At 35.5% G+C, this 14,872-nt stretch overlaps 1 protein-coding gene and 1 pseudogene across 7 annotated transcripts in view; both read right to left on the bottom strand.

Annotated features, from left to right (window-relative positions):
* Window positions 1-14,872, bottom strand: part of SCLT1 (sodium channel and clathrin linker 1) — a 180,767-nt gene that overhangs the window by 56,983 nt on the left and 108,912 nt on the right. For 4 of the 6 annotated variants that reach the window (XM_082729127.1, XM_082729128.1, XM_082729129.1 and 1 more), the window contains 2 exons: window positions 8,311-8,385; window positions 7,100-7,245 (listed from right to left, as the gene is read on the bottom strand). In XM_082729127.1, coding sequence (XP_082585253.1) covers window positions 7,100-7,245; window positions 8,311-8,385 — 221 coding nt within the window. Of the gene's footprint in view, window positions 1-6,454; window positions 6,926-7,099; window positions 7,246-8,310; window positions 8,386-14,872 lie in introns of those variants that run through there. The other 2 variants (XR_014311298.1, XM_082729131.1) reach the window with 2 other exon arrangements.
* Window positions 1,482-2,203, bottom strand: LOC309863871 (proteasome subunit alpha type-2 pseudogene; annotated as a pseudogene). Its single transcript has one exon. The product of its transcript is annotated as a proteasome subunit alpha type-2 pseudogene (transcript).

Here is a 14,872-nt window from a genome sequence, read left to right as displayed (position 1 = left end):
AAGGAACCTTTAAACAATGATCTGTAATGAAAGTCAAGAAGTTATGTTTTATAGTACAGACTTTTGTATTCTTTGCTCTGACCCATTTCTCTTCACTGTAGACTTGAAATATGTAGTTTCACAATGTTGTATTATCCCAGGCAAATACAACCAATTTAGCAATCTCAACTAATAAGCTGAACTGTTACCACTCACCTAGAAAATCTATGTGGAACTTCTTTTCAAATTTTTGCTAACTGTGAGAATCACTGTGTAATGAAGTCTTCAAGGGGATAAACTGAAACTAATGGTAAGGAAGGTGAAGTAGGTAATGATCAAAATTCTTTTATCACTTAAATCAACTCCATAGGAAGACACATTAGCTGTCCGTATTACTAAATTATAATAAGACCTATTTCATATTTTCCTGTTATATGACTTAAAAATGTTTCTTAAAAATTAAACTTCCAGTTCTATAAGCCTTTTGTTTTATCAATTTAAACAGGTTATATTTCTTGAACTTTTTCAACAATGGATTACTGGGTGACACAAACTTCAAACATGTATATGGCTTCTATATGTTGCTAATTTTTATTCCTATCTTTAAAAATTTCCTTTTTTTCAATCCAGCTAATCAAATACTATGAACATTACCCTGGTCAATAAGTGTCAGAGGGAATATATATGGTCTTTTATTTCCATAATACTTTGGCTCTTTTTTCCTATATCAACTTTGGCTGATAAAGTTCCTAACGATAGATCTAGGCTACAATCATCAAAGGATGATAAAATCAGAAAGATGCTAACATCAGAAATAATCACATATTATGTGCCTCCAAACTGAAGTCCAAAAATATATCATTTAATGTAATCTAAAATGGATCAGGCTAAGCCTCTTGATTTGATTACTAGTTTTTAGGAATTACATGGGACAGAGAAACAAGATAAATGGCATCACATATATGCATGTGGGCAGAGGAAACTAGAATACAAACAGCCTAGGTTTTCAACAAATTGTAAGAAAAAAATAGAGAATGGGAGGATAACTAGATCTATTTACTCTCCCCCTTCTACATCCGTTCATCTGTTGATGGACACTTAGGTTGTTTCCATATCTTGGCTACTGTAAATAATACCTCAACAAACATAGGAGTGTAGATATCTTTTTTGAGACAGTGATATTGTTTCATTGGATATATACCCAGAAATGGATCATATGGTAGTTTTTAAAATTCTTTGACGAAACTCCATGCACTGTTTTCCATAGTGGCTATACCAATTTACAGTCCCACCAACAATATACAAGGGTTTCCTTTTCTCCACATCCTCACCAACACTGGTTATCTTCTTCTTCTTTTTCTTTTCTTTTTTTTTTTTAATTTAACTTTATTATGATTTATGAGTGTCATTTAAAAAACATCAGTCCATTAAACCATGTAGAAATAAGTATACAAAAAGCCTACAAAACAAAACATACTTTAAACATGGTTAAATAGAGGGATAATCTGAAATTCTGGATTTTCCAATCACTTTGTTATTATACTAATAACAGCCTAGTAATCCTTAACTTCAGTTGAAGTAGGCCTCCTAAATCTGGCTTCACTGCAGTTCCAACTTCTATGTTATCTTCTGTCATCTGCCCTTCAAAGCTTTCCTTTAAGGCCATATGAATGGAATCTTCAAGTTCCAGGTCTTTGTTATTTTTCTTGAGGAAAGCCTTCCCATTCACATAGTTCCTTCTCATTGCTGAGGCCTTCCAGGCAAAGTGAACTCCAGATTGATCTGACTGAAATAAATACAGTTGCCCCTCATTCCAACCACAAATAGTAAAGAAACTCCGAATGGATGAATACCACCTGAATGAGTATATTCTTGCATCACAGAAACTACTTCCTATACCAGCTGAGCTGCTAGAATAGGTTCTTGCTTAACAAGATAGTATCACTGAGCTAGTTTCTGTGTTCTATGCACAAGCACTCTATAATCTGGGCCCCTGCCACTATACACCAAGCCTACATGATCAGTAGTTGGTTCCACTTTGTGTACACCTTGCTCATCATAAAGAATGGATTTGTTTCATCGCAGTTGCTAATATCACACTATCTGCAGCTTTAATTCCCACTGGAGGGGCTCCTCCAGCTACAGCAGTAAAAGCATATTCAATCTGGGTAAGTTTACATTTGCTGAATGTAGTCAGCCAAAAGCTTTAACCCTGCTCTGCCATCTTTACCTGGAGTCTATCTTTTGTCTTTTTGATAACAGCCATTTCAACAGGTGTAAGGTAACAGCTCAGTGTAATTTTGATCCACATTTCCCTAATGACCAGTGATGATGAGCACCTTTTGTTAAACCTGTTCGCCATTTGTATGTCTTCTGAGAAAAATCTCTTCAGGTCCTTTTCCTATTTCTAAAGCAATTTATCTGTTTTGCTATTGAATTGTTCAACTTCCTTATATATTTTGGATATTAACTTCTTAGATGTATTGTTTACGAATATTTCAAATTACAAATCACAAATATTTCACCTGCTGTAGGTGATCTTTCGATTCTCTTGATTTTCTTCTTTGTTATGCAGAAACTTCTTAGTTTGATAAAATTCCACTTGTCTATTTTTGCTTTTGTTATTTGTACTTTTAGGGCCAGATTCAAAAATCAGTGCAAGACCAACGTCAAGAAACTTTCCCCATTTTCTTCTAGTAGTTTTACAGTTTCAGGATTTACATTTCAGTTTTGAATCCATTTTGAATTGGTTTTTGTATATGGCGTGAGATAAGGGTTAAATTTCACTCTTCTGCATGTGGACATCCAGTTTTCCCAACTGGATGTTGGGAAATGTTTCCCATTTATTGAAAAGACTATCCTTTCCCCCTTGCCTGTTCTTGGCACTCCTGTCAAAGATCAGCTGACCATAAATGCATGCATTTACTACTGGGCTCTCTATTCTGTTCTCCTGCTCTATGTATCTACTTTTTACACATGTACTATACTGTTTTGGTTACTAAAGACTTGTAAATATATTTTGAAATCAGGAATTGTGATGCATTCAGCTTGTTCATCCTAAGATTGCTTTGTCCATTCAAAATCTTCTGAGATTCATTCTGAATTTTTTAAAAAAGATTTATTTATTTGACAGAAAGAGAGACAGCACAAGCAGGGGGAGTGGCAGGAGAGGGAGAAGCAGGCTTTCTGCTGAGCAGGGAGCCAAACACAGGGCTCCTTGATCCCAGGACCCCAGGATCATGACCCCAGCCAAAGGCAGATGCTTAACTAAGACAGCCAGATGCCCCCATTATGAATTTTAGGATCTTCATTTTTACTAAAAATGCTATTGGAGGGACGCCTGGGTGGCTCAGTGGGTTAAGCCTCTGCCTTCAGCTCAGGTCGTGATCCCAGAGTCCTGGGATCAAGTCCCGTATCGGGCTCTCTGCTCGGCGGGGAGCCTGCTTCCTCCTCTCTCTCTGCCTGCCTCTCTGCCTCCTTGTGATTTCTATCAAATAAATAAATAAATCTTTAAAAAAAATGCTATTGGAAATTTGATAGGAATTTTATCAAATCTGAAGATTGTTTGGGATAGTATGGACATTTTAGCAATATTATTTCACCCAGTTCATGAAGATGGTATCTTTACATTTATATGTGACTTTCAATTTCTTTCACCAATGATTTTTAGTGTAAAGTTTTTTCATTTCCTTGGTTATATTTATTCTGAGTATTTTATTCATTTTGAAACTACTGTGAATTGGATTGTTCCTTCTTTTTCAAATAGTTTGCTGTTAGTGTATAGAAATGCAACTGATTTTGGTATGTTGATTTTGCCTCCTACAGCTTTAATGAATTTATGTATTAGATCAAATGACTTTTTTGGTGGGGTTTTCAGGGTTTTTGCAATATATAGGATCATGTTCTCTGTAAACAGAGTCAATTTCACTTCTAATTTGGATGCACTTTCTTTCTTTTTCTTGTAAGTGCTCTGACTAGCACTTCCATTACTATACCAAATAGAAGTGGCAAGAGTGGGCACCATGGTCTTGTTCCTGACCTTAAAGGAAAAGATTTTAGCTTTTCCCCATTTAGTATGACGTTAGTTGTGGGCTTGTTATATATGGCCTTTCGTGTGTTGAAGTACATTTCTTCTCTAATTTGTTGAGAATTTTTTACCATGAATAGATGCTATATTTTGTGAAATGCTTTTTCTGTGTCTATCGAGATGATCACGAGTTTTATCCTTCATTCTTTAATGTGGTATAGCCCATTTGCTGATCTGCATATCTTGAACCATCTTTGCCTCCCAGGTATTAATTCCACTTGACAATTGCATATGATTCTTTTAATGTGTTATTGAATTTTGTTTGCTAGTATGTTTTTTGGAGTATTTTTCCATCTGTATTCATCATGAGTATTAAGCCTGGAATTCTACTTTCTGATACTGTCTTTGTTTTGGTATCAGAGTAATACTGGCCTCATAAAATGAATTTGGAAATGTTCTCTCTTCACTTTTTTGGAAGAGTTTGAGAAGGCACTCTCATTTATGTCTCCTTTAAATGTTTAGTAGAATTCACCAGTGAGGCCATCTGGTTCTGGGCTTTTCCAAAACCCAAGGAGGTTTGTAATTACTGATTCAGTGTCCTTACTAGTTTTCAGATTCAGTCTTGGAAGGAATTTATGTGTTTCTAAGAATTTATCCATTTCTTCAAGTTTATCTAATTTGCTGGCATGTAATTGTTGACATTAGTCTCTTGTGGTCTGTTGTATTTGTGTGGTATAGTTATAATGTCTCCCCTCTTTTACTTCTGATTTTGAGTTTTCTTTTTTTCTTAGTCTAGTTAAAAGACTGTCAATTTTATCTTTTTAAAAAATTAAGTCTCAGCTTTGTTGATCTTTCCTATTGTAAAAATTTTTTATTTCTACTCTTACCTCTGCTACTTCCTTCCTTTTGGGCTTAGTATTTTTTTTTTTTTTTTTCTAGTTCTTAAGGTGTAAGGTTAGGTTGTTTATTTGAGAGATTTCTTAATATATATTTATTGTTATAAACTTTGCTATAAACTTCCCTCTGAGAAGTGATTTTGTTGCATCCCAGAAGTTTTGGTATATTATGCTTCCATTTTCATTTGTGTCAGGGTATTTTTTATTTCCTTTGATTTTTTTTTTGATCCATTGATCATCAAGAGTGTGTTAATTTTTCAATTTTCCTCCCATTATTGATTTGTAGTTTCATTCCATTGTGCTGGAAAAGATACTTGATATAATTTCAATCTTCTTAAATTTTCTAAGACTTGTCTTGTGGCCTATCATCTGATCTAATGGTTTCTATTTCTTTGTTAAACTTCTCATTTGTTCATGTATCATTTTTCTGATTTCATTTAGTCAAATGTCTTATCTCATAGTCCATTGAGTTTCTTTAAGACAACATTTAAAATTTTTGTCAAGCAGTTCATGGAACTCCATTTCTTTTGGGTCAATTAGTAGAGCTTTATTAGTTTCCTTTGGTGTTAACATGTTTGTCAGATTCTTTTCTTGGTATCTGTGTATCTGAATAAGCAGATTCCTTTTCCAGTCTTTACAGACTGATTCTGGCACACAGACTTTCTCCCCCGAAGTCCTACAACTGATGGTGCAGCTTCTGGGACTGTGGTTGAGCAAGGCTGAAACCATGTCATGCAGCTATTGCCAGGTTCATAGTTGGCAAGCATGTACTCAGGAATATAGTCAGGTGTTGTGTCTCATGGGGGTTCCTAAGGGTGCTCCTGTCATGTCACTGTGCTGGTCCATGGGTGGGTAGGACTGCTTCTGGACTGTGGTAGAGTGGGACTGAAGCTGGGTCACAAGACTGACTCAGGGATTGTAGTCAGGTCTGAGGTCAGTGGGTGTGTAACCAGAAGCATCTACAAGTGTGGCTTCTGCTGGATCTGTATCTTGTGGTTTTTGCTAAGTCTGCTGTCGTATGTGACTTCTGCTGGGGAACAATCAGTACTCCTGTCAGTTCACTGGGCTGGTTCCTGGGAGGGCAGTACTGCTTCCAGACCATAGGAGAGTGGAACTAGAGTTGGGTTGGAGGGACAAGAGTCAGCTCTGAGGTTGGCAAACCTGTTATCAGAAGTACCCACAGGAATGGCTTCTGCTGAGTCCCTTAGTAGAGGGGGCCAGGTGTAGGACTATGGGTAAGTAGGGCCAGAGCCAGGACCACAGGAAGATGGGGTTGTTTTGGTCCATAGATAAAACCACAATGTGCACTGCCACTGGTACACAAGCTTCCCTCCCTGTTTTGGGGCTCCAACAGTGTTTTTTAACCTCCTACCTGGATCCCAAAGCTCTCATAAAGGCACTTCTGTCCAGGGATGCCTTTCATATATTTTTCTGTGGAGGGACATGGGCCGGGTACCTCCAAATCATTCCACTATATTGCTGACACTATTCCTCTTTATTTTTAAAATATCTATTAAACATATTCTGTAACAGATTGAGATTTCATGCAATTCAAATTAAGTTTTACTGTATTAAGTAACACTCTGGGGGAGAAAGGTAAAAAAATATTCAGAAGGGATATGCCAGACTATAAATTTACCATTTTAATAAGCAATGTAATAAATAAACATGATGGATTATTTTGGATATTCAGTAACAAAAGAAATATAAGTATAATCTGAGTATAAAAACAATTATAAGGAAGCTACTATAAAAGCTGCATAGTTAGTATGAAAAACACCCAACTTATGAGCATTCTAATTAACTGCCAAAAAGGAGAAATTTAAAAAAAAAAATGGCATAATACTGTTAAATCTTTTCTTCCTGATGAAATCAGTTTTCAGAAAGAAGCTTAAAGCATCTGCCTTCGGCTCAGATCATGATGGTCCTGGGATCAAGCCCCGCATAGGGCTCCTTGCTCAGCTGGGGGCCTGATTATCCTTCTCCCTCTGCCTGTTGCTCCCCCTGTTTGTGCTCTCTCTCTCTGTAAAATAAATAAATAAAATCTTAAAAAAATAAGCTTAAAAATTTCTATTTGGTGCTGAAAAGTTTCTTTTTTTTAACATATATGTAAGTTCCATTTTAAAAAAGTAAAGAATCTGTCAGAAAGTGTATGAATTCTGAAAATGTTAACAGAAAATCAAAAAGAATAACTTACTTTATTTCAAGTTGTTTTATTTTATTTTCTGCTGTCTTAAGTCTTAGTTGAAGATCATCTTTTGAACGCTCTGCAAGCAGGCATCTTTGGTGCATTTCTTCTAGTTTTCTGTAATCACTTTCATTTACTCTGCCTTCATGGTAAATCTGCAAAAGATTATATTTATATTACCTTACACAGGACACAGTGCTTTGACTTTAGCACACTTGTCTGGGAATGTGGGAGAATTAGGGAACTGTCTTTTCTTTACCTGTTGTCTTTAGTCTTGTTTTATATTTTCTCAAATAAGCCTGTTCCTTTCTATGTCATGTGATTTTAAAACTTCATCACAGCCATGATGTATAGTAGGTAGCAATCTAAGTAGGATCTATCCCTATTACATAACAGATAGTAACTTGGAAGGAATCAACATCACAGGAGACTGGTGACGATAAGGGTCCTACCCAGAACATGACATATATATTTTTCCTGTGTGCTGCTTTGTAAGTGACTCTTTTACTATTTGATGTCATGATCTTTTTACGTCAGTAATACAGATACATCACATGCTTTTTATATTACGTAGTTCTTCTTTGAAAATTAAATTTTGACTCTACCATTCACTATTTGTTAGCATGGGTAAGTTACTTAACTTCTACAAAAGTTCCTAATGCAGCAACTTAAAACACAATATATGCTGCAACAAGTTTCGTTTCCCTTTTTTCCCAAGGCATTAAAAAAGAGTGGGATATTTACTGATGATAAAAAAGGTATTTAAGTAAGAAATAAAATTTTAAACCACAGAATTTTCACATTATTTTTTCTCAAATACTGGGATAATATTTTCCTACTTAAGAAATGAAAATCTATACTTTTAAAAGGTTAAAATCAGAGTAATGTTATAATTTTCTGTTTATATATACTTGTTTTTATAGATAGCTTAAACCCAATAAAAGTTGGCATTAAATTTAAAAACAGAAGGGAGACCAAGTAAAATTTACTATTGGGATGAAGTTAAACAAGGAATAGAGCTACTTCATAAAACTTATACCTTTAAGTAAAAAGTACAAATACTGTGGATATTCTTACAAAGAAATGTAAGAATGTGAATATATTTCAAATAAAAACACTCACTTACAATGTAGGGGTTGCTACTAAATAGTGTGATGAAAGTGGAGAGTAATAGTGAGCATTTGCAGCTGAGTTGTAGATAGGTATTTTTTCTGTTTTACCTTTTCTAGTTCTTCTTCCACGGCTTTTTTCTCCCTAATGGCTTGTTCAATTTGGCTTTGTTTTTCACCACATTCCTATAAATTCAATTCATATTGTAAATATATATGTTTGTAAAATCTTAAGGAAAAATGGATGAATAAAATGATTTGCTCATTACAAGAATACCACACTTACCCTATCAATACAGCAGGACCATATTGTTTTATTAAACAAAAACAAAAAAACCTCTATCTTCAAAGAGCTACCTATCTCAGGAGTTCTAAGTAAACATTCTAAATTGGTGACATAGGTTGAAGGATTCCAGAGAGAAAAAAAATAAGAACCTTTTCTCATATTAGTTTTATTCATCTACACTTATCACATATTTTAAAAGGGAACACAGATCTGGACAGTAACAAAACACCCTGAGGACAACCTGTGGCCTTAATAAGTACACAGGTATTTAAAGTCTAAAACTTTTTTGGGGGGGCAAAAAAACAGAGCCTGAATGGCTTAATTGGTAAGCATCTGACTTTTGATCTTGGCTCAGGTCATGATCTCAGGGTTGTGAGATCAAGTCCTGCATTGGGCTCTGTGCTCAGTGGGGAGTCTGATCAAGATCCTCTCTCTCCCTCTCCCTCTGCCCCTCCCCTCAGCTTACATAGTCTCTCAAAAAAAAAAAAAAAAAAAAAAAGAAAAAGCCAATGGACACAGTAAAAGTTTTATTAGCAGGATCATGAAACATTTCTGCTCAAAAGGTTTTAATCAGTAAAACTGAGCAAGCAAGCATATCAATCAGTTGATAAAATTTAGTATTTTGCATGGGGCGCCTGGGTGGCTCAGTGGTTTGGGCTGCTGCCTTCAGCTCGGGTCATGATCTCAGGGTCCTGGGATCGAGCCCCGCATCGGGCTCTCTGCTCCGCAGGAAGCCTGCTTCTCTCTCTCTCTCTCTGCCTGCGTCTCTGCCTACTTGTGATCTCTGTCTGTCAAATAAATAAATAAAATCTTTTAAAAAAAAATTTAGTATTTTGCAAATGAGAGTAAAACTGAAAATAACCATTATAATGACTGGTTTCTCATAGCTATTTGTTTTTATCTATTTATTTTTGAGAATGGGTATGATTTATTTTCTACTAATTGTAAATTATGATTCAGATGAACATCCTTACTGGCAGTACACTACTGATATTCAATTATCTTTAGCGTAACTTTATTTTACAGAGTACTGTGTATCAGTGTTTTTAAATTTTAAAATGAGCTTCTAAATTGTGACCCCAAATGAATTCTGATTATAATGAATTAACCCGATGTTACTTTACCCTATGTTACGAATCAGGTGATTAATCTAAATTTATTGTCTTTCATTAGAGCAGAATTGTTAGTGTACAAGAAATGAAACTTTAGTGTTTATACAGTTCATATAGAAACTTATATGTTCATACAGTAAATTGCTAATCTATGGAAAGTGGTTTTATGGTGTAAAATTTGAGATTTCTCCTATGTTCATAACTCATCCTGTGTGATTAACAGACTATTTCTAGAGCAGTTTTAGTTTAACAGGAAATTGAGAAGTTACAGATTTCTGCCATACTTCTTGCCCCCATATATGCAGAGCCCTCACTGTAGTGGTACATTTACTGATACTGATGAACCTACATTGATACAACATTATCACTCAAAGCCCATAATTTAGAGTTCACTCTTGGTGCTGTACATATGGGTCTGGACAAATTTATAATGACATGTATCCACCATTACAGTATCATACAGAGGTTACAAAACACTGTTGGAGCCCCAAAACAGGGAGGGCAACTTGTGCACCAGTGGCAATGCACACATACAGAGTAGTTTCACTGTTCTAAAAAATCCTCTGTGCTTCACCTATGCTTATTCATCTCTCTCTCCTCCTAAACCCCTGATAATATCTTTTTACTATCTCCATACTTTTGCCTTTCCCAGAATGTCAGTTGGAGTCACAGTATGTAGGCTTTTCAGACTAGCTTCTTTTACTTAATAATATGCATTTTTATTTCCTCCATGTCTTCTCATGACTTGATAGTTCATTTCTTTTTAGTGCTGAGTAATACTCCATTGACTGGATGTACCAGTTTATTTGTCCATCTGTGTGGACATCTCGGTTGCTTCCAACTTTTGGCAACTGTGAAGAAAGCTGCTATAAACACTCATGTTTAGGTTTTTGTGTGGATATAAGTTTGCAGCTCCTTTGGGTAAATACAGAAGAGTGCAATTGTTGGACCATATATATGGTAATATGGACTATATTTAGTTTTGTAAGAAACCATCACACTGTGTTCAAAAGTGGCTATAATACCATTTGCACTCCCACCAGCAATGAATGAGAATTCCTGTTGCTCCACATCTTTCCCGGAGTTTGGTGGTATCAGTATTCTGAATTTTGCTCATGGTAATAGGTGTATCAGGTACCTATGTGTATAAGGAGTAACAGCTCATTATTGTTTTAGTTTGCATTTCCCTGGTGAAATATGGTGTGTAGCATCTTTTCATATGCTTATATGCCACCTGTATATCTTCTGGGGTTAAGATCTTTGGTCCACATTTTTTTTTATTATGTTCAGTTAGCCATTGTATAGTGCATCATTAGCTTTTGAGTAGTGTTCAATTATTCATTAGTTGCATAGAACACCCAGTGCTCATCACATGTGTCCACTTTTTTTTTCTTAAAGATTTTATTTATTTATTTGACAGAGAGATTATAAGTAGGCAGAGAGGGGCAGAGAGAGAGAGAGGAGGAAGCAGGCTCCCTGCCGAGCAGACAGCCCAATGCAGGACTCGATCCCAGGACCCTGGGATCATGACCTGAGCTGAAGGCAGTGGCTTAACCCACTGAGCCACCAGGCGCCCATGTGTCCACTTTTTAATTGAGTTTTCTTATTATTGAATTTTAAAAATTTTTCGTATATTTTGGTTAATAGTTGTCTGCTATGCCTTTTGCAAATATTTTCTCCCAGTCTACGGTTGGAATTTTCATTCTCTTGACAGTGTCTTTCACAGAGAAATTTTTCATTTTAATGAAATCCAACTTATCAATTGTTTCATGGGTCATGCCTTAGATGCTGTATCCAAAAATTTATCGTCAAAACCAAAATCATCTAGATTTTCTTCTATTTATCTTATAGGAATTTTAAAGTTTTCTGTTTTATATTTAGGTCTATGACCCATTTTGAATTAATTTTGGTGGATGGTGTAAAGTCTGTGTCCATATTCATTCTTATACATGTGACTGTCTAATTGTCCTAGCACCATTTGTTAAAAAGACTCTCTTTGCACCATTGTATTATTGCCTTTGCATCTTTGCCAATGATTAGCTGACTGCATTTATGTGGGTCTATATTTTATTCCATTCGAGATTCTATATTTTATTCCACTGATCTATTTGTCTGTTTTTTTTTTTTCCACCAACATCCTACTAGCTTGATTACTATAGCTATAGAGTAATTCTTGAAATATGGTAGTATCAGTCTTTTGATTTTTTTTTTTTTAAGTCTCCTTCAATATTGTATTGGCTATTTTGGATCTTTTGTCCCTCCAGAAAAGATTTATTTATTTAAAACTTATTATTGTTTTTTGAATTTTTATTTAAATTCTCATTAGTAACATACAGTGCAATATTGGTTTCAAGAGTAGAATTCAGTGCTTCATCATTTACATACAATTCCTAGTGCTCAACATAACAAGTGCCTTCCTTAATACCCATCACCCATTTAGCCCATCCTTCACCCACCTCCCTCCACTGGCCCTCAGTTTGTTCTCTATTTTTTTTTTCTTTTCAAGATTTTATTCATTTGAGAGGGATGCGGGGAGAAAGAGAGAGGGAGAGTGTGTCTGCATATGTGCATTCATGGGGGAGGGGCAGGCAGAGGGAGAATCAGAGTCCCTGCTGAGTAGCCAGCCAAGCAGGGAGCCTGTCCTGGGACTCAATCTCAGGATCTTGGGATAATGGCCTGAGCTGAAGGCAAACACTTAATGAACTAAGCCACCTAGGTGCCCCATGCTCTATTGTTAAGAGTCTCTTATAATTTGTTTTCCTTCTCTCTCTCTCTTGCCTCCCCCTTCCCATATGTTCATTTCTTAAATTCCCCATATGAGTGAGATCGTATGGTATTTGTCTTTCTCTGACTTATTTTGCTTAGTATAATACACTCTAACTTTACCCACTTTGTTGCAAATGGCAAGATTTCATTCTTCTTGATGGCTGAGTAACATTCCTATATATTTACACACACACACACACACACACACACACACACACAACCTCTTCTTTATCCATTCATCAAAGGATATTTGTGCTCTTTCTGTAGTTTGGCTATTGTTGATAATGCTGCTATAAACACTGAGGTGTATGTACCCATTCAAATCTGTATTATTCTATCATTTGGGTAAATACCTAGTACTGTAACTGCTGAATCATAACATTGTTCTATTTTTAATGTTTTGAGGAACCTCTACACTGTTTTCCACAGAAGCTGTACCAGTTTGCATTTCCACCAACAATGCAAGAGTGTTCTCCTTTCTCTGTATCCTCCCCGACACCTGTTTCTTGTGCTATTAATTTTAGCCATTCTGGCAGGTATGAGGTGGTATCTCATTGTGGTTTTGACTTGTATTTTCCTGATAATGAGTGACGCTGAGCGTCTTTTCATGTGCCTGTTAGCCATCTGGATGTCTTCTTTGGAAAAGTATCTATTCATGTCTTCTGCCTCTTTCTTAACTGGATTAATTGTTTTCGGGTACTGAGTTTGATAAGTTCTTTATAGATTTTGGATACTAACCCTTTCCTCCAGATAAACTTTAGAGTCAGTTTGTCACTATCCAGAAAATAACTTGCTAGGATATGACTGGGATTGTACTCAATCTATAGATCAGGCTGGGAAGAACTGACATTTTAACTATGAGTCTTCTTATCCATGAACATGGGCTATCTCTTCATTTATTTACTTCTTCATTGATATCTTCCATCAGAGTTTTCCTCATATAGATTTTGCTAGATATATAACTAAGTAACTTTTTATGTACTAAGTTAAATGACACTGTTTTTCTTTTTTCAGTGTTCCAAAATTCATTGTTTATGCACCACACCCAGTGCTCCATGCAATACATGCCCTCCATAATACCCACCCCCAGGCTCACCCAAACCCCCACCCCTACCCCTCCAAAACCCTCAGTTTGTTTCTCAGAGTCCACCGTCTCTCATGGTTTGTCTCCCCCTCCAATTTCCCCCAACTCACTTTTCCTCTCCATCTCCCAATGTCCTCTGTGTTATTCCTTATGCTCCACACGTAAGTGAAACCGTATGATAATTGACTTTCTCTGCTTGACTTATTTCACTCAGCATAATCTCCGTCAGTCCCATCCATGTGGATACAAAAGTTGGGCACCGTGTCTTTAATTTAAAATTCCATTTGTTCATTGTCGGTATATGGGAAAACAATTTCCTTTTGTATATTAACTCTGTATCCTACAACCTTGTATGCCAAAATTGCTTCTTTGTTCCATGTTTTTGGTTCTTTTTTTGGTTTGTTTTCTACATAGACAATCATGTCATCTGCAAACAAATTTCTTCCTTCCGAATCTGTACAACTTTTATTTCCTTTTTCAGTCAAATTGCATTAGCTAATGTTTCCAGCTTGATGCTGAAAAGCAGTGGTGAGAGGGCATATGATTGCTTTGTTCCCGATCTACTGGGAAAGCTTTGGTTTCAGAGCTATAGGCTTTTTGTAGATATTCTTTGCTAAGTTGAGTAAGTTCCCCTCTGTTTCTAGTGCACTGGGAGTTTATCATGAATGGGGGTTAGATTTTGTCAAATGCTTTTTCTGCAGCTATTGATATGATTCGCATATGATTTTTAATATAGGTATTAATAACAAGGTTGGATCCCACTTCTGAAACTGGTGAATGATATATAAAGAAAGGTTTGTGATAAATACATTATGCATCTCTCAACACCCAATCCACCATTTCATGGATAAATGACAACTGAAAGAATATTGGGTTAACCTCATATAACAAAGTTAAAATAAGACAGTAAATTGAAACCTTTACAGAGACATACATTAATTCTATTAAAAATTCACTGTAATACCAAAGCAAACATTTAAAATTATTATTATTAAAGGTTTTCATGGATATTTGCTATTAATCCCCACCAATATTCCTATCTTTTGGGAAAGATATGATCAAATGATACTAAATATTTTTTCAAGTACACATGGAGTATTTTCAAAATCATACCCTATAGTCTACCATAAATAAAATCATAAAAAATTTTAAGAATCAATATCATACAGTTTATAATCTGTGGCATCTATTTAACTGGATTAGAAAATAACAAAAAGATATCTAAATACCTACAGATGTGGAGATTCAAAATTAAAAAGATTTTTTTTTAATTCACCGATCCAAAAAAGATCATAATGAACTTTTCATTTAACTTGTATAAAATTAATAACCAATCTTCTTACTCATTTGCTGTAGATTAACAGCAATCTCTGTTAGTTGGCAGAATTAAAACCTTGAGTATTCTTAGAAGAAATTGTACCCTTA

The sequence above is a fragment of the Mustela nivalis genome (assembly GCF_964662115.1).
Source record: "Mustela nivalis genome assembly, chromosome: 4".
NCBI classification, from domain to species: Eukaryota; Metazoa; Chordata; class Mammalia; order Carnivora; family Mustelidae; genus Mustela; species Mustela nivalis.
This window is presented reverse-complemented; position numbering and strand designations above follow the sequence as displayed.